Source organism: Protopterus annectens, chromosome 12.part0 (assembly GCF_019279795.1).
Source record: "Protopterus annectens isolate FY-2018-M chromosome 12.part0, PAN1.0, whole genome shotgun sequence".
Taxonomy (NCBI): domain Eukaryota; kingdom Metazoa; phylum Chordata; order Ceratodontiformes; family Protopteridae; genus Protopterus; species Protopterus annectens.
In genome coordinates, this window is record NC_056746.1 from 97,586,871 (window position 1) to 97,608,254 (window position 21,384).

The following is a 21,384-nucleotide window of genomic DNA, read 5'->3' on the forward strand; positions in this document are numbered from 1 at the left end:
ACTGGATGAACCATCCCTTGGATTATGGACACCCTGCTTGGTTGTGCTGCTGGCCTCCGTGCTGCCATGTCCATAAAGGCAGCCTAGTGCCTAAACTGCCAAAACCCCAGCAAGTCCCCTGTCTAAGTGGCCTCCAGCTCCAGTTCCAGCCCCAGTCCCAGTTCCCAAATGGACTCTCTGATCTCATCATCTCATATCTTATCTAATCATCCCCAGGGCAGACAGGGCCTCTCAACCTCCTCCAGAAAAGAGACCCCCCAGAGCCCCTGCCAGTGTGATGATTAGATGATTCTTCTATACAATACAATACATCCCATCCAGACTTTTTTTTCCTCTTTTCACTTATGAAGAAGGAATCTATTCCTTCTGCCTCCTGCCCTCTCCAGAGGGAATTTTCATTTGGGGAAACATACCTGCCATGAGGGAGCCCAATAATGTAGGGCAAGAGACTTTTCAGATTCAAGGAAAAGGCTTAGGACCTTTTTTTTTACCACAACACAGGCCTTTAGCTATACCTCCAGTTCTTCCTGTTGTGGATGATACACAGGCCCTTTGCAGATCTAGACTATCTCCCAGGGGCCAAGGCAGTTCAACACCTGTAAAAATCCCCCACTCTGGAATTATAGATAAACTCACTAAACTAGGTATAAATCCCATGTCACAAGATGGGTTGCCAACTGGCTTACTGACAGAACCCACACCGTGAAAGTAGCAGACTCCAAATCAGACTTTAGACCAGTGACAAGTGGAGTACCACAGGGTTCAGTCCTCTACTGTTTGGTATCTACTTCTCTGAAGTACAGGCTAACACAGAAGGTCTTTGGCTAACTAAATTCGCAGATGACTGCAAACTAGGAGCCATAATTGAAACTCCTAACAATGTAGACATCCTACAAAAGGGCCTCACTGAGACAGATGCCTGATGTCAAAGACATGGTCTCAAGCTCAATGCCAAAAAGTGCATTGTCATCCCCTTTGGTAAAAACTCTGTACCCATGAACTACCACATAGGCGGTAGTCTACTTAACACCGAAAGTGTGATAAGAGACTTTGGGACACAGGTGGACAGTAGTCTCTCCTTTGATAATCACATCGCCACAGTGGTCAGGAAATCCTTCTACGTGGCACACCTCATCACAAAAGGTTTCTCATCCAGAAAAAAAGTGGTTATTGTTCCCCTCTACTCAACACTCATTAGACCCATTATAGAGTACAACGCCCTTTTTGGTATGTACCTCAGAAAACATCTACAACAACTGGAAAGGCCGCAAAAATACCTCACAAAGAGGATTACTGGCCTCAAACAGATGCCTTACGCAGACCGTCTCAAAAAACTCCAGCTTTACTCTGTCGCATATCGCCTGCTCAGAGGTGATCTCTGCCTAACATACAAAGCTATGTCAAACCCAGAGCTTTTGGAAATGCTCCACTTAAAGAAATCCCAATCCCTCTGAGCTACACACTCTAGGGACCTAAACCTTGTCACCACAATAAACAGAACATGCTGGAAGGATAGATTCCTGTCCCAGAGACTTCCCATACTCTGGAACAGACTACCTATCTTTGTCAAACAGAGCTCCTCATTAACACTATTCAAGAAAAATCTTGATGATTGGATGGGTAATAGGAAAGTCACCCCGGGGATCACTTCTGTGGTTCTGCTTGACAGGGGCACAGGAAAATAATTTTCTTGGGTGGCGAAAGCCATGGTACCTTTTTGGCTAGGCTTGTATAGGCCCTAGGGCCAATAGCCTAGTACCTACCTATGAACACACAAACAAGATGCAATTGCCTTAGTTTTTGTCATCCCCAGAAAGACAGTTGGAAATAAACACAGGTCTTCACATATTGCTAGTAACTGCTTGCTCCTGGCTGTTATCTCTGGGTTTCTTGCCTGGTAGCAATTGTGTAACTTCCTTTGCAATTGCATTTGGACAATTAATTATTTCCAAAGTCAGATACATTTCTTATGGTGAAAGCATTTTATCACACCATTACTGCATTTTTGCAGCAGAATTAAATTGCATATTTTTCTCTTCATAATAGAACAAATACCATTCTTCGTTCAGTGTTTAAATATCTTTCAAGGGCAGTTTCATAGTGCATTTTTTGCAGGTTTTCCAAACCTTAAATGTTGCTTACAAGTATATTACAGTCTGAACTAGGAAAAGAAAACAGTGCATGCATCATATTTAAATCAGTTTCTCTCACATGGCATTGTAATATGTTTAGTTAACTTTGTAGTCGCATAACTGGAGATCTTCACCCCATAAACTGTCCAGCAGTTAGTATTAAAAGAGTACCCAGTCCCTGTACTGTTTAGTAGAGGTGTTCATTCATTTAAGACCATCTTGTGCCAGCTGCAGTACCAAAACAATCCCTGTTTTACATTTGAATGCTCTTGTTCATCCTGTTCATTTTCTATCTCTGTTGTATTTGCATTGTCCCTTACATTAGAAATACCTGTGTACTTCATTGCAGTTGCTCTATAGTATACTTGTGTAGGAAGCTGCTTTGTGTTGACTATCTCTTCTCCCTATGTATTTGTAAATGCTAACATGCCATTGGTATCAAAAACTCCTTCAGTGTGTCAGTAAAGATTAATGTATGTTTCACTCTTCATGTTTTACATTCCTTAATGGCTTGTACAGCTTGTGTTTTTTTTTCAACATACATAAGCCATCCAGCTGCTGTGAAACTCCATCCACGTTGCCATATCTGTCACAAAATTACATAAAAGTGAAATTAAATAAGGGTAGGCTTTCCATATTTTTTTCTCGATTTCAATGTTAATAACTATTGCAGCCTGAGTGAAATGTGAAGAGGTGTTTGTTGCAGCAAATAAAATCCAAAGTGTAATACTTCTTCAGTTCTAAAATAACAATAATAGATAAGCGCTTTCGTCCTGGTATTCCCAGGACTTTATCGGATAAATTCCAAACAACACAAGCCTAATTTTTAAATCATCCGCTTTGGGTCACATGAGTCGATTAAGAATTCAATATCTTCAGCAAACATATATCTATATATATATATATATATATATATATATATATATATAGATATATATATATATCTATATATATATACATGTGTATGTATATATATATATATATATATATATATATATATATATATATATGGGTCTACTTCATTTGCCCTAACTTCCAATTGACTGACACCCATTTAACTGACACTTCATTTGACTGACAAGTATTGGCAGTCTCCAGAGCACTGTAAGGCAAATAAATGGAATATGTCCCCTTCCCCACTGTAGTGCGACCCTGGAGTTAGAATATATAGATAGGGGGGTGTGGGGGCACAGCCCCCCACAATGGTTGGTGTGGGGGTGAAGCCCCCCCACTTAATTTCATATTATATTGCGTGGTTTTGCTTTAATGTTGCTTAGAAAAACAAAAGTAAGTGGGGGGCTTCGCCTCCAACACCCCCCCTGACTATATATTCTAACTCCAGGGTCGCACTACAGTGGGGAAGGGGACATATTCCATTTACTTGCCTTACAGTGCTCTTGAGACTGCCAATAATACTTGCCAGTCAAATGAAGTGTCAGTCAAATGAAGTGTCCGTCATTTGGTCTCAGTCAAATGGGTGTCAGTCAATTGGAAGTTAGGGAAAATGAAGTAAACCTATATATATATATATATATATATATATATATATATATATATATATATATATATATATATATATATAATTTTATATATATATATATATATTTTTTTTTTAAGCATAAAAGTTTGACAGCATTCCAGCCAACTTAGCACCTCTCCTAAAATACTGTCATAAATATTGATAAACACTGCAAATAAAATATAAAGTTAAATGTACCGTTCAGAAAGTTATTAATATAATATACCCTCATTATGCCTACCCAAACCATACAAGAACAGCTGCAACCTTTTAGAATGAATAAAAAAATATGTAGAAATATAAATTAATCACCAAAAATAGATAATCAAATATTTAAAAGTCCATATGTGAAAAGCCTAACAGTATGTTGTTTTCCTTTTTTCATCTTAAATATTTACCCTTCCAATGCTTTCCTTTTTAGTGAACAGGCAGTAGTACAATTGTCATTCAAACCTGGCAATTTAAAAGCATTAAATAAAAGTTGCCAGTATAACTCTCATTTCAAGTGTTAATGTCCATGCTCCCCTCCTCTTGCTGGACTGATTTGTTCAGTAATTGCAAATCTAAATTCATGCTCTTGGTACAACAAAATGTGCTTACCCAATGTTTTACCTTTTTTTTTTCCCTGATATTATGTAGATGTTCATATATCTGCTCTTTCAGAGTGCGTTCAGTCTTCCCATTATAATAGCATTGGCATCCCTGACACAGGGCAACATAAACAAACCCTTTAGATTGGCAGTTAAATTTAATTTAAATCAATGGGTCTGTTATTAATTAGGCATCATTCCCCCACTTTAATATACTTACAGTAGTGACATTGGGCACACTTTCTCATACCCCCTAACCATGGTATTAGGGTGATGTTGGTCTGGGGATCATTCAAGGATATTTTTCAAACTGCATCCTTTCTTCTAAGCAACAATAGGTTTGTCTACTAATTTATTATAAATGGGGTCCAAGACCTTATGGAATCAGTAACTGCCTCCTCAAAAAAAAAAAAAAAAAAAAAAAGAATCTCAACCAGTAAGTAACTCTTTGTATAGCAGCGCTTTTGGAAACACTCAAACATTTTTGTCTCCTTTCTTACCCCTTGTCATCTGTTCTGTCATCAACCCCTTTTTTCCTATTTTTCTACATGTTGAGTGTCACGTCAACTGTTGCCACCTCTCTTGATTCATTGTCACTCTCCTACCTTCTTCAGTCGTCTTACCAAACTGTCTCAGGTCTTTCCTCATGCAACCCACCCATCTCTTCATAGGCCATCCTAATTTCATCTTCTTCCTGTTTCTCCCAAATCTTCTTTTCTTCACATGTGACCTAACCACTGTAATATGCTGTCTTTGACCACTTCTGTACCTGGGTTACTTTGGCTTCTGCTCTGTTGTCTTCTTTTGCCCTACAGTGTGCTCCCAATGACCCATCTGAGGCACTTCTTTATAACCTGTAGCTTCCTCATCTGCTCTGCCTTCAGTGCCAAGGCTTTTCTGCCATGCAGAAGCACCAGTCACACCACTGTTTTTTACGCCTTACTTTTCAGCTTCTCTGGAGTTCATCTCTTACACACTACACCTGACACTGTCTGCCAGTCAGTGCAGAATCTCTAATTCTAGCGTTGGCCTCATCATTCAGGCTTTCTTTCTGCTCAGCCACCCCTCCCAGATACCCGCTGCTGTTAACCTGTTCCAGTGTTTTTCCTTCCATCTCAGTTTCAACATCGTTTGATTTTCCCTATTTACTGCCAGGATAACAGTCTTGTTTCTACGTATTTTCATCGCAGGTGCGGTCACTTTTGCTTTCCATCCCCCTTATTTGCTTACGTTCCCTTTCAGAATCTGCCTCTCTGTACTGCCCACATCATCTGTGTACAGCAGCTTTATTCATTTACCCTCTCCAACTTGTTTGCTAATGTAGCCCATTACCAGCATGAAACGCAGTGGGCACAGAGCTAACCCCTTAATGTACACCCATTCCACTGGGAACCCCTCTTGAGTCCAGACATTCACTACTGTATTATTGGATCTTTGTGCAAAGCCAGCACTAATTCTACTAGTGTTTTTCCTGGACTTCTAGCCACCACAGGACTGCCCAAATCCACTGTCTTGGGACCTTGTCATATGCTGTCCCCAAGTCTGTGAATGCCCAGTAGGGCGTCTTTCCTCATTTCCAGCTTCTTCTCCACTGTTGTGCTGCATCCCGATGTGAATCCGAACTGCTCATCTCCCATCTTACCATCTACTGTTATGCATATTCATGTGTCAAACACCTTCTCCAGCACTTGTATGCAGTGTGACAGGAGTTTGATACCTGTACCTGTGCACTGCCCCAGTTGTGAATGCCCCCATTGTTCTTCTACACTGAATGAACCTATGAACACTGGCATTAGAATTCTTATTTTCCAGTGATTTGGGATACAGTTTTTTACTTTGTACTGCTATAAGTACCCTCAGGAGCCAGTTTTCCCCTACATCAACCAACAGCTTGATCATGTCTGCCATGACGTCGTCTGAGCCTGCTGCTTTGCCTGACCGTATTTGACTTGGCCCTGTTGTCCCTTCTTCTAGAGTGGGTCCTTTCATCATGGATTGTGCATTTGGCACTACAATTTCTGTGAGGTTTTCTTCATTCAGAAGCTGCTAGAAGTAATCCTTCCATCTGCATTCCATGTCCTCAGAACTGGTGAGCCGATTGTTACTGGCATCTGATGACTGTGTTACTATCGTTCTTTGCTTTCCAACCTGATAGTTTCTTTGTGCTGTTTGTCTAGTCACTGTCCAGAAGCTGGTAGAGTTTTTCCTGACGCCTTATTTTTTGCCATTGCAACAGCTCTCAACTTATTTGCTAGTCAACCAGTATTCCTTCTTTGTCTGGTCTGTGTTTTCTAGTTCCAACTTCTTTCCTGTAGTCCTCCTTTCTTTTGATAACTTCTTGGACTTGTGCATTCCACCACCAGTTTTCCATATGTACCTTATTTCCATACCTGGCTCAGTTGTGTATCTGTTCTGTAGTGTTTATACTTTCTGTCTTGACAGGCTGACATTCTTCTCCGATGCCTCCTACTTCCTCTTCTTCCTGAGTATTTTCTTAATCTCCTGAGCTTTTGCTGCAGTCATCTTCCAGAACTTCAACCTAGTCCCTGTTGACTTTAGAGCATTCTCTAACCACTACTTGCAGGTGATTGTGGCCAACAGTCATTTATGCTTCAGGCTGACAGTTTCAGTGGGAATGGTTTTGCGGTCTCTTATTCTACCCCAGAGCCCTTTGCTTACTAGGAGGAAGACTACCTGAGTTGGATGCTGCCTGCTCTTGTATGCGATCTTGTGACTGTGTCTGCTGGAGAACCATGTGCTGTCCACTATCAAGTGATTTGCTAGACAAAAGTATAAAATAGCCTTTCCTTTATTTCTGTTTCCATACCTCTGTGGTCTCGGGTAGTCCTCATATTTTGTTTCGTCTGTCCTGGTATGAGCATTCAGATGCCCCCTCCCACCCCCATTATCAACACTAACTCCTTTTGTCTCACTGGTCCTTGCCTGAATGCACTCTTTTCCCAGGCCGTCCCAGCTCTGCTATGGGGCATAGGCTGAGTCTGCAAGGAACTACTGAATCGTTATTCTGATTGCAATGAGTCTGTTATTGATTCTGATGACATCCTTCACTGCCTTGAGAAGATTCTCTGTCACCATTTCTAGTCTGTCCTCCCCAAGATTAGTAAACTCTGGTCTCCAGGGTAAGTGACTGCCCTTCCACCTTTGACCTTTGTCGCGTGGACACACAAGCTGTCCAGACCACTCCTTAGCTTCATGCCATCCACTTGCAAGCTGCACCCTGGCAGTGAACCTGTATTCAATGTAGCAATCTTTTTTTTTCACACCTCCCTTGGCATTTGATCATTAGTTGTCATCGGTTCCTGTCTATGTCCACCGGATCTACTGGATGCAGCTTGGTGTTTCTTGGACTTGACTTACCTCTGCGACCGGTGAGGAAGTCAGGCTTGTTGGTGCAGCATATTACTGCTGCTGAGGAATACGCCCCAGCTCTTACAACCCCACTGCAGCCATGCAAGCTCTACAATTGCTGCCTTCTGAGGGTGCATGAATGCACACCTCTTATGCAACATGGAACCCGCTACTTTATTGCAGTGAGCCTTGGCTGCCTCCCTCCCCTCAGGGATGGGTGAGGCAGCATCATCCTCTCAGTCCCACCCTCCTCCTGCAGCTGTGCCGATGACTGGACATGTTTAAAATGTGATTTAAAAAGCTATTTAGAAAAGTAAGTAAATGATTTTTCGCTGCTTTATACCAGTTTGCCATTTTGCTGTACTATAAAAGTATCTGTGCATCAAAATGCCTTTCATAAAGAAGTTAGTGCCGCTGATTACTATTTTTGAATGTGGAATACATTTTTTCTTCCTCATTACGATTTCCAGTTTCCCGTGGTAGTCCAGCTGTTGTTTTTGGGGAATTCTTCGTAACATTCAGTCACACATAGCATTGCTTTGGCTGTATGACTTCCTAAATGTCATAACAGCACAATCCTAATGTTATTGACAAAAGTAAGCAGTTAGCAGGGGAAGATGTTATTCATTTTGAAACACTTTGTGAAGTAATATCCACATTATTTGTTTTGCATAGTACACAAGCACTGAACAAGGAAAAATAATGTGAAAAACTATGTAAAACAAATGTGGTTTAACTTGTAAAGGTTTTTAATTCATGTACGAGTTTCTTTTTAACATGTCCGGGTCTTAGTTTCATTTTTTTTACATATCTTTTTAGTGACACAGAAGGGTGAGTGCCTTATGGCAAATATAAAATTGTTGCTTTAAAATTAATTCTAGTAATTCTATTTTGTCTTTACAGTTCATAGGTTATAATGATGAAGTATTGGATGTGAAGTTCTTTGGTCCAGCCGACACGCATATTGTTGTGGCTACAAACAGCCCACAACTAAAGGTCTTTGAATTGGCAACATCAAACTGCCAGATTCTGTACGGACACAGCGGTATGTAGTAATGTGTATGTTCTTTGCAGAATCCTTCTATGTATTTTTGTATTTGTGACATTTCTATATCAGTGAAATGAAAAGTAATCTTGAAGTGCTGCTCATTTCCTGCTGCCGAGGCAGCCGCTTTAGTCACCAGTGTGTTTAAAAGCTGTCGAACTCTGGCAGAGTTTCCATATGTCTGTACTCTTTCTTAGATGTTCATCGTGCATACAGCTGCAGTCATAACAGATGGGTTCTCCTGCCGTCAGGCGGGTCCTCGGTCGGCCGAATTCCAAAGTCTAGGTCCGGCGTCGGTTGTCGTCGCTTCTTCCCTGACGTCAGTGCGACAGGGGTATAAAAGAACCAGCTGACGCCATTTTCTTCAGTCTTTCTTGCCGCGCAGTGCCCGAAGCAGAAGCAGTTTGCAAGTGCCGGTCGGCTAGCTCCTGAAATTATGAAAATTTTGCAACCGAAGTCTTCTTGAAAGCTAAGTACCCCGTTGGGGAAACTTTTCTTGCCTCAGACCGATGTCAGACAAAGTTAATAATTGTATTTCATGTGGGAAGCAAATACCGCATAAGGATTTTCATTCCCTCTGCATTCCTTGCTTAGGCCCAGACCACGACGTCTCGGTCTGTCGTTTTTGTGCTACATTCAACAAACGCACCATTAAGCGTCGGGCGGAGTTCGCCCAGCACTATTTTGGCAAAAAATTTAACTATATTATGACGTCGGATACTCCGACTCCAGTTTTGTCTAAAAAACGCAAAGATAAGGACCGACACACGAGGTCCGCAGCCTCTACCGACACCACGCCAAAGCTGACTACAGGTGGTCCGGTTTTCAGCGAGGCGCCTACGCAGCCCCTGCCTACCGACGACACTTCATTGGCGGTGTCTTCTGTGCCCGAGGTCGCAGGCTCCTCGGCCCACACCCCGACTACAGATACCGAAGCCACTTTTGGTGGTGAATCTCAAAATGTAGACAGGTCTGCCTCCTCTCAAGGTGTCTTCAGACCTTCCTCTTCTTTTTCCATCAAGGCTTTCACTAAGTCTAAAGCAACCATGCATTCTAAGAGACAAGCTACACAGGGCCCTTCTCCAGGCCCCATGCCTAAAAAACAGATGCTTAAAATGGCTGAGGATTTAATTACTCTTATCAGGGGTTCTCAACCCCCCCAGACAAAAGGCCCAGAGTGGAGGAAGAATCCCCCTCCTCTGACCAGGCCTCCATTATTTCAGAGCACTCTGATGAACAGGAACATTCTTACTCCCCTTTTGAAGATTCTGATGCAGAGGAGTCCATTCCCTCTATCTCCCCCCCCAGAGGATTACTCATTTGGGGAAACCTTGCATACCTTAAGGGAACACTTCCACTGGGAAGGCCAAGAGTACTCAGATTCCAAGTTGTACTTGTGACATTTCTATATCAGTGAAATGAAAAGTAATCTTGAAGTGCTGCTCATTTCCTGCTGCCGAGGCAGCCGCTTTAGTCACCAGTGTGTTTAAAAGCTGTCGAACTCTGGCAGAGTTTCCATATGTCTGTACTCTTTCTTAGTTCTGGTGTATTGCAACTTTAGATTAAAATGTTTAGCCACCCTAGATCACTGTGCTTGTTTGGAACTTGTTTAACAAGTTTAGCTTTTGTGTCGATGCTTTTTCAGATGAATAACCTGGTAAATCCAGTAAAATATAATACAAATGATCCTCCTTGATAGATCCTTTTTTGGGTTCCTGCTTTCCACTTTTTGAAATTTGTTAATTCTTTTAGAAGATGTTGCACTTGAGGATGCACATGTGCCTTTACCTGCATACGCTGTGATATCACTCAGTGGATGTATTAGCACACCTGTCCCCCAAGCCTGCCAATTCTTTTTGTTTGCGACTTGCAAAGTTTTGGTCACAGTCACAGCCATTGTCAGTGAAGATCCTGTGTTTGCATGCTTGTATTACCCATGTGACTTTTGCATGGTGTTACCCATGTGACTTTCAGATTACCACTCAAGATCCACACCAGGGTTACCTGTTTTGTACTATGAGGGGTTGTAATATGACCCTGTTCATCATAAATGCCTCCTCCTTCAACTTCAGAGACTTCTTTTTCATACAAAGTAACAGAACAGCATCTAACAAATGTTTTTTTTTTGCAAAGGGAAGGACTTTCCTGCACCTCTCCAAACGTATATATCCCAATTTCTTAATTGTATAACATTAAGGAAGTGAGAAAGTCCCCCCCCCCCCCAAAAAAAAAAAATAATGTGCAGAGGTCTTGGAAGGTCACTTGTTTTCCTCTAATGCAAGCGACCAGTTTCCAAGATTTGACTGGTTGGGGACACGGGAGGAACCCTATTTGCCTATACTGCTCATGGCAGAAGCATGATGCCTAACGCTGCCACAAGTGCTACAGTGGATATAAAAAGTGTACACATCCCTGTTAAAATGCCAGGTTTTTGTGATCTAAAAAATGAGACCACAATAAATCATTTCAAAATTTTTCTCACCTTTAATGTGATCTATAATCTGTACAATTCAATTGAAAAACAAACAAATCTGTTAGGGGAAAAATATAAAAAATAAAAAAACATGCAATAAGCTGGTTGCATAAGTGTGCACGCCCTTAAACTAATAATTTGTTGAAGCATCTTTTGATTTAATTACAGCATTCAGTTTTCTTGGGTAGGAGTCTATCAGCATGGCATACCTTGACTTGGCGATATTTGCTCACTCTTCCTTGCAAAAGCGCTCCAAATCTGTCAGATTGTGAGGGCATCTCTTGTGCACAGCCCTCTTCAAATCACCCCACAGATTTTCTATTGTATTTAGGTCTTGGGTCTGGCTGGGCCATTCCAACACTTTAATTTCTTCTGGTGAAGCCATTCTTTTGTTGATTTGGATGTATGCTTGGGGTCATTGTCATGTTGAAAGGTGAAATTCCTCTTCATCTTTCTAGCAGATGCCTGAAGGTTTTGGGCCAAAAGTGACTGGTATTTGGAACTGTTCATAATTCCCTCAACCTTGACTAAAGCCCCAGCTCCAGCTGAAGAAAAGCAACCCCACAGCATGATACTGCCACCATCATGCTTCACTGTAGGGATGGTGTTCTTTTGGTGATGCGAAGTGTTGTTTTTGCGCCAAACGTACCTTTTGGAATTGTAGACAGAAAGTTCAACCTTGGTCTCAACAGAGCATAACACATTTTCCCACATGCTTTTGGGAGACTTGCTGCATTATTTTGCAAATTTTAGCCAGGCCTGGATGTTTTCTGTGTAAGAAAAGGCTTCCATCTTGCAACCCTACCCCATAGCCCAGACATATGGACAATATGGGAGATTGTGGTCACGTGTAGTACACAAGCAGTACTTGCCAGAAATTCCTGCAGCTCCTCCTTTGTTGCTGTAGGTCTCTTGACAGCCTCCCTGACCAGTTTTTGTCTTGTGTTTTCATCAATTTTAAAGGGACATCCAGTTCTTTGCAATGTCACTGTTATCCCATATTTTCTCCACTTTTTGATGACTGACTTCACTGTGTTCTATGATATATCCAATGCTGTGGAAATTTTTTTGTACCCTTTTCCTGACTGATACCTTTCAACAATGAGATCCCTTTGATGCTTTGTAAGCTCTCTGCAAATCATGCCTTTTGCTGTTTCAAGCAACTGAGTAAATGTCAGGAAAATCCTTCTAGGACAGCTGGACTTTATTTGGGATTAATCAGAGTCTCTTTAATTGATGGCAGGTGTGTACCCAGGAAGACTGAATGCTGTAATTAAATCAAAAGGTGCTTCAACAAAGTATTAGTTTAAGGGTGTGCACACTTGTGCAACCAGCTTATTGTACATTTTTTATTTTTTATATTTTTCCCATAACAGATTTGTTTCTTTTTCAATTGAATTGTATAGGTTATATGTGACATTAAAGGTGGAAAAAGTTTTGAAATGATTTATTGTGGTCTTATTTTTTTATATCACAAAAACCTGGCATTTTAACAGGGGTGTGTACACTTTTTATGTCCACTGAAGATGATATATTTTGCCTGCTCATGGGAGAAGCATGACGCCTAACACTGCCACAAGTGCTAAACATGATCAACCTAATATCTGAGAATATTCTAGCTTACCTCACGTTGAGAAAGATGACTGTACTCGAGAGTGTCTCACGTAAGGGGTGGTAGGAGTCTTCACCAAGTACCAGGCGTATGATGGTGGTGCATCAGTGCAGGGACCAAACCTCACAGGGTAGATCTTTGCCTACAGAAGGCAGAACTGTTTCTAAAAGAGTCTCCTGATCACCAAAGGTCATGAGCGTATCTTAGGTTGTGAGGACATGAGCCTGTGCTGCTACTCCACTTCTGCAAAGAAAAGAAGAAAGACCAAAAACAGCTTTAATCTTGGGCTGTGCATTTTTGAGGTGCCGGTATGTACCAGGTTGTGCATGAGCTCAGTCAGCACAATCTGGGTGGGAATCTCTTGAATCATCTGCCCCAAAGGTAAACCACTAAAAGCTTAATTTGTCCTATCTTGAATCTGTCCCTAGGTCCTGCAGGCCTGGTTGGCCCTGTCTGAAGCGGGGGACCATTGTCACCTTACACTAGGGCATGCCTGGACATTACACAGATGTTTACTGTCTAATTAGTGCTTGATCCATGGATGGGAGTTGAGTTTTTAGAGAATATGATCTGAAGCCCACATATGGCGTAACACAGAGACCTCTCTCTCTCCATTGTATACCACCTTTGTCAAGCATGAAACTGCTTACCAGATGTTCTTCGTGTTTCACTGTTGCAGTCATTACATTTGGGTTATCTGCTGGCAGGTTGCCCTCAGTCAGCCTGATTAACAAAGTCTTGGGTCCTGCGTTGGTTGCTGTCCCTTCTTCCATGACATCAGGTCATCAGGGGTATAAAACATGCAGACGACGCCATTACATCAGTCTTTCTTGCCGCACGGTGCCCGAAGAAGCTTCTCAAGCAGTTGCTTGAAAGAATGCTGCATCTTGAGAGTCCTTTGAAGAGCCTCCTCCCCTCTGAGTGACCTTAAATTCATGATTGGCAGGCTTCCCCATCCACCATTTCAGACATGTTACTTAGTGGCATTGAAGTGTGTTTTACTGAAAATTCTTCTTACCTCTGCATGTAGGAGCTCGAGACTTCAAGCCCATATTTAAGGAAGCTTCATCTTGCATACCTTTTTTTTTACAGGGTTATTTAATCATATCTGATGTCATTCTAAGGGGGTGCGATATTTGTCAACTTGGAAGGAAATGGTCAATGGACCACGCTGCTTTGCTGGGGATGGTCTGCACCTCTCCCTTCTAGGCTTTCGAATATTAGCTTAAACATTGTCTTCCCCCATAGTGCCTTTTTTAGGCAATGCCAAACTGAAAGTAGTTCCAACATAGCAAATCAAAACCAAGAAAATATAAAGGTATTACTGCTCAATGCTGGGAGTCTAAACAAAATCTCCACTCCCTAGAAGCTCTCTTCACCCTTGAAAATGCTGATGTCTGTGCGGTCACTAAGACATGGTTTAAAGCCACGGAGAGCACACCAAAAGTCCAAGGATATAATGCCTTCCACACATTTAGACCAGCTACTACACAGATATTGACTAAAGGTGGAGGTGTCTCTATTTACATTAGAAATAAATATTCCTCAAGGCTGGTCAAACAGGACAATGCACTTCAGCTGCTCCATTTTCAAATCACCATTATCAAAATCCAGTATTACTTACTTGCCATCTGTAGGTCTCTATGACCCAGGAAACCCATACCATGTAGTTAAAGTTATTAGAAACACTAATCATCCAACCCAATACCATATTCATGGGTGATTTTAATTACCCCACTATTAACTGAGAATACTATATGACAACAGATGTACAGGCACAGAGATTCTTGGATTTTGTAAACACAAACTCCCTGAACCAGATAGTCAGTGCCCCAACCAGGGCTGCCATACTGGATTTGGTCCTCACTAATATGGGAGAGTGCTGCACACTTCCTACTGTAAAGCCTTCCCTGGTAAGGTCAGACCACACAATGGTCTCCTTTGAAGTAGAAATAAAACCTAGACCCCCAGCTAAACCTGGAATATTCAGGAACTACTCTAAGGCTAACCTCCTGCTATTAAGTGATAACTTGGCAAAATTTCAAGCCCCCATAAACCATGAGAACAATGCTGCCTGTGCAGAACTGTTAACAGAAACCCTGTATAAACATGTTAATAGCTGCATACAGGCAGCTGTACCCACCAGGAAAAAGTTCAGTACTAACTGAAAGAACAAGCCACCCTGGTGGAATCACAAAATCAGTAGGCTGTATAACAAGAGGAAGAAAATCGTGGCACAAATTAGGAGGTGCAGCACCCAGCAGGACCCTCATCAAACTAAACAAACATCTCAGAGGACAAATAGTCTACCAAAGCCAAATTTGAGGTGAATCTGGCCTCCCAGGCCAAGGACAACCACAAGGCATTCTTTAGCTATGTCCACAACCTCAAAAGCAATACACAGTTGTGTGCAGAGGTCGTTGTAAATAGAGCCACCTATACTGAGCAAGAAGATATAGCAAACCTACTAGCCGATAAATTCAGCTCCATCTTTACCCCTCTCTCCCCCTCAGCCGTCCCTCAGGAAATATAACTTCCCCTGCTATCACTAGGGGAGCAGGTCCTTAATGCTCTGTCTAAGGCCAAGAACACTGCATCACTGGGCCCAGACAATATCCCAGAATGCCTTCTCAATAGCATGAAACATGACCTATCAGGTCCTCTGGAATTGCTGTTTAACTATAACCTCCAAACAGGCTTTCATGCCTCATGAATGAAGAACAGTAACAGTCATCCCTCTGCACAAAAGTGGACCATCTACAGACCCTGTAAACTACAGACCCACAAGTCTCACTAGTCTTGTATGTAAAGCCTTGGAAAGAATTATCATGGAAATGATCAGTACTGATATAATAAACTTCCAGACACTGGACCCAACCCAGTTTGGTTTTATCAAGGACAGGTCATGCCTGCTCAACCTGATGGACTTCTTTGAGAAGGTCACCAAAGCAATGGATGAGGGCACAATGGTTCACACTGTGCACCTTGACCTGGCCAAAGCATTTGACACAATACCCCACTCAGGGATTGTTGACAAACTCAAATGGTTAGGAAAAACTCATATGTCACCCGGTGGATAGCCAACTGGCTCACAGACAGGACCCAGAAGGTTAGAATCCACCACTAAAAAAAAAGGCCACTCACAAGTAGTCTCTCTCAGGGATCAGTCCTTGGACTGCTCCTTTTTGGTTCATAGGTAGGTACTAGGCTATTGGCCCTAGTGCCTATATAAGCCTAGCCAAAAAGGTACCTTGGCTTTCACCACCCAAGAAAATTATTTGCCTGTGCTCCTGTTGAGCAGAGCCACAGAAGGGATCCCCAGGGTGAATTTCCTATTTCCCATACAATCATCAAGATTTTTCTTGAGTGCTAATGAGGAGCTTTGTTTGATATAGATAGGTAGTTTGTTCTAGAGTATGGGAAGTCTCTGGGACAGGAATCTATCCCTCCAGCATGTTCTGTTTATTGTAGTGACAAGGTTTAGGTCCCTAGAGCATGTAGCTCGGTGGGATTGGGATTTCTTTAAGTGGAGCATGTCCAGCGGCTCTGGGTTTGACATAGCTTTGTATGTTAGGCAGAGATCACCTCTGAGTAGGCGATATGCAACGGAGTAAAGCCAGATTGTTTTGAGACGGTCTGCGTAGGGCATCTGTTTAAGGCCAGTAATCCTCTTTGTGAAGTATTTCTGCGGCCTTTCCAGTTGTTGTAGATGTCTTGTGAGGTACATACCAAAAGGGGCGTTGTAATCTATAATGGGTCTAATGAGTGATGAGTAGAGGGGAACAATGACCTCTTTTTTTTTCCTGGATGAGAAACCTTTTGTGATGAGGTGTGCCACATAGAAGGATTTCTGGACTACTGTGGTGATGTGATTATCAAAGGAGAGACTATTGTCCACCTGTGTCCCAAGGTCTCTTATCATACTTTCGGTGTTAAGTAGAGTACCGCCTATGTGGTAGTTCATGGGTACAGAGTTTTTACCAAAGGGGATGACAATGCACTTTTTGGCACTGAGCTTGAGGCCATGACTCTGACACTAGGCATCTGTCTCAGCGAGGCCCTTCTGTAGGATGTCCATCATTTGGAGACTTGACTATGGCTCCTAGTTTGCAGTCATCTGTGAACTTTGTTAGCCAAAGACCTTCTGTGTTAGCCTATACTTCAGAGAAGCAGATACCAAACAGGAGAGGACCCAGGACTGAACCCTGTGGTACTCCAAATCCAACGTCAGACCAGTGACAAGTGGAGTCTGCTACTTTCACAGTGTGGGTTCTGTCAGTGAGCCAGTTGGCAACCCATCTTGTGACACAGGGATTTTATACCTAGTTTAGTAAGTTTATCTATAATTCCAGATTGAGGGATGATGTCGAAAGCCTTGGCAAGATCTAGATAGGCTGTGGGAACCACCTTACCCTCGTCTACGGCTTTGGTGACTGCTTCAAAGAAGTCTATCAGGTTTAGGAGACATGATCTGCCTTTTACAAACCCGAACTAGGTAGGGTCCAGAGTTTGGAGATTACGAATGTCTTTGTTTATAAGTTCCATGGCCTTGCACACCAGGCTCGTCAAGCTAATTTCCTCTGGTGCTGTACTGTAAAAATGCCTCCATTGTAGACCTCAGCACCATGGTCACTTTGTCTTTGGTTACTAGAATTATTGTAGCAGCTGTGTCCCCTGAAGTCAAACTTTGTTGTAATTGTGCTTCAAGAAACATTCTTCTGCATCTCAGCCCTTAAACCTTCCCCCTTGTCTCCTTTCACTGTTGAGAGCACCTCAGCCAAGGACCAGTCAAGGCTGGTTTTCAGTGTTTGCTGTAACAGGGGTGACATCCTTCATTAGGTCACTGTTGTATTATTGCTTACTAGTGGAAGGTATCCTGTCAACGATGCTGTACTTACAGATGGTTTACAAAAACCTGGCCTCCTCCTTGTCATGCTGTACATCTGCATTAAAACCTGTGCATGAGACTACATGCTGATATGAAAGGGTAAAAAGGTATGAAGTTCAAAGAACTTTCTTGCTGGTCGAGAAAAGAGTACGTCTGTTATCCTGGTCTGTCAGCCATACAGTGTTTTCTTTCATCGTGAGCAGGTAAATATCCCTGTTGGGGACCGTTCCTGTTTCATTTAAAATTGGACTAAAACTGATTGCTTTCATGTCAGCTAAGACAGGGAAATGTGACAGAAGTTGGTGGATTACCACTAAGGAAAGTCACACTAAGTGCTTGTTTTGTCTGGGTCCAGAACATAATTTTAGGGAATTACTGAACCCCCACCTAATCACCTTTTTGCTAGATACTGAACATTAATTAAGAAACAGTGCTTTGTGTAACTCCAGGCATTTCTACTGAAATGATACAGACTGGATCATATTAGATCATTGCACCCTTTCTTCAGCATAAGCTGCATTGTGCTAACATCACCTACCAAACATTATTTTCTTCTTAGACTTAGTGCACAAAAACACCAGCGTGTCTGTCATCACTATGTCTGAGGCTCAGTAATCTGCCTGCTATTTTTGGTTTACATAAAGATTGTATAGTTAAGTAAAATGTCATATTTGTTGTCATCAGATCATGAAGGCTTTATGAAATCCTTGGGTGAAGTTGATTGACTTTGTGGCACAGAGTGATAAAGCCCTGGCAGTGACCTAGATGACCTGGGATACTGTCTTGGGCACTGGTGAAGCTGTGTTGAGAGAATAAGACTCACCAGCTAATGTTGCCTCACCCATGCGGACGAGCGGGCCAGAGGTGATATGACCCATCCGGACGAGCGGGCCGGAGGTGATATGACCCATTGCAGTGTTGGCCCTTTTTGCACTGAGAGTATATCCTTGGCTTTGCCAAGCTGTCTGCGCAGTCTTTTGCTTGTGTATGTGTGGAAACGTGCATGATTACAGTGGAAGGTACAACAGGGCTTTGCATCTGCAGGCACAGATGTTGGTCTTTGGGATACAAAAAAAAAAAACATTCCTTGAAAAGAGTGATAGTACTACCCCTGCTGTTCCTCTGTTCCTCCCCAGTGTCCATCAGGAACAGATAGGCTGTAGAATTCTCAACAGAGGGGCATAAAGTGCACAGATAGTCACCAAGGGACAAAAAAAAAAAAAAACATAAAATTAACTTTATTTTACACGTGAAGCATTGTGATACCCTGTGGCAAAGTACAGTCCTGAAGATGTTATTTTCATAATGCAGTGGATCTTCAGTATAAAAATAAAATGGATACGTTCCTAAATGCTGAGGTTAAATTAGTTGATTTGTTTAAACAAGTGCACTCATTTACTAGCCCAACACACACACACTACTAGACTGCTCCATAATCACTTCTCATGAACTCACCCAAACACAGAACAGGCTTCCTTGTAGAAGAGCACGCCCTCTACACACCCACAAAATGTGTATAACAAACTACAACTTGTTTTAGATGCTTTATAACCCCCCCTTCCCCCCACGGGCTACCAACCATTACGCCTGTCCCTTATCAGACTCAGACTCATTCATTCTGTTGCAGTGGGAAATCCACATATCTGCCAGGGTGAAAGCTGTCAGGAGTGGCCGTCATTAAGGCAGGCATCAGGGAGGTTGTGGTCTCTGTGAAAAAAGAAGAAAGCTGCACCAAACTTACGCAACCACCACGTTTATTAGCAAAAAATAAAAATAAGATAACGTTAGCGCTTTCACGACTGCTCTTGTCGCTTTGTCAGACAAACTGAACAACTAAATCTCCAACCAGTTTATATCACGTTAGCTATCAGCTGATAGGAATCAAATGTTCCAATTATACAATTAACGCAAGCTAATGTTCTAGTCAGAGAATGCTATAGTAAATTACATCTAAAAATTTAAAAAAACAGTCCATAAAAATTCATATGTGAAAGTATAAATATACATATAGGAAAACCTATATACACAATATCTGTTAGAATATACATAAATATAATATAATATAGTAAATTGTCCGTAAGTATGCATATGTAAAAGTATATATAGACATCTCTAAATAGATATATAGAAAAGCTTATATGCACACTATTTAAATGTACATATATATATATATATATATATATATATATATATATATATATATATATATATATATATATCAGAATATATTTACATAAAACCATATACAGACAAATTCTTAAAAAACATATTACTATCTAAAAAGTACTAAGACAATCATCTTGGAACAAAAAATTTTTCATAAAGGTTCATCTAAAACTCATATAAAGTCATATTAAGGCATAAAAAGGCACAGCAAAAATATATTAAAAGCATATATGTATATATGTGTGAGAAAACAAATTATACATACATAAATGACTATAAAAATGCTTAACGCCTGAGACAGTGAGACTTCAAGAAAGGTTTTAAGGATGTTGTACTATTTAAATCAGGGTATCTCTCAGCAGAGGATCCATTTTTGTTCAATGCTCTCAGTTAAATTTTCTATATCACCTCCTCTACACTAAGGTGAAAAACTTGAATAACAAAAAATTTAAAATAGTGTGTACAGTCTGTTTCCTTAATGAGTGCTGCCAGGGCATTGCTATCCTTACAGTTGTTAATGTCTCTAATATGTTCAAAAATCCTGTCCTTGAACATTCTGTTAGTTTTGCCTATATAGAATACAAAACATTTCTGGCAGAAAGAGAAATAAACAACATTCATTGTTCTGCAATCAGCATAGCTCTTGCTTGTGATAGTAAATTGTCACATGGGGTGTGTAAAAGTATTATTTCTATAAAGGTGTTGGCATGCAGAGCATCTTCTGCATGGAAAGGTGCCAGTCCGCATGGACTGGATAGGTCTGTGTCTGTCTGTCTTATTGCAAAGACGATTTTTCAAAGACTTGTTTCTAAATGAAAAAGATGGAATATTGCCTATCTTGTCCATGAGTCCCGGGACCGCGTGAAATATGCCAATGTCTTTTAATAATGGAAGTGTACTCATTTACATCACTAGAATGCGAAAAACTACTCTAAACCTATTATGTGTCAACTTTAAAACATGCTGGTCATCATTCTGTGTGACGTCTATCAAATATGGTTTGCATCTATTGTCCCTTTGTGTCCAGGCCTGAACTATAGTGGTCTCAATCTCTTCCTTAGGGTAACCTCTGTCTAGGAAATCTGATTTCACATTTTCAAGTGTCACTCTTGCTTCATCGTCTTCATTGTGTAGTCTTAGAACTCTATATATTTGTACCTTTAGGACATTTTTAGCAATATTTCTTGGGTGCATAATAGTTCTCTGCAGCAGGGCATTTCTCCTGGTGGGTTTCCTGTATATACTACTGCTAGGCCTATTCAATTCAGATTGTCCTGTCACATCCAGGAAATTGATCTCAGTTGTGGAATGTTGATACATGAATCTTAAAAAATCAGTGGTAGTATGTAAATAGTTCACAAAATCAGTTAACTCACTTATAGTGCCCTTCCACAAAATAAAAATGTCATCCACAAATCTGACATACCATAGAATATTCCCAAAGAAGGGATTAACATCTGACATTAGAGAATTTGGTACCCAATTCTAAGGAATATGTCTCACCTCCCTCCTTGGTACTTGCCTCTAATACCTCATCTACTGTCCCAGCAGAGCAATCAAATTATACACAATCAGCTCCAAACTCTGAAC

General features: G+C 41.3%; 1 protein-coding gene across 1 annotated transcript in view; it reads left to right on the top strand.

Annotated features, from left to right (window-relative positions):
* TBL3 (transducin beta like 3) overlaps positions 1-21,384 on the top strand; it is an 825,158-nt gene that overhangs the window by 434,395 nt on the left and 369,379 nt on the right. Inside the window, exon 11 of the mRNA XM_044089118.1 lies at positions 8,514-8,655. Within this exon, the coding sequence (XP_043945053.1) occupies positions 8,514-8,655 (142 nt within the window). The remainder of the gene's footprint in view (positions 1-8,513; positions 8,656-21,384) is intronic.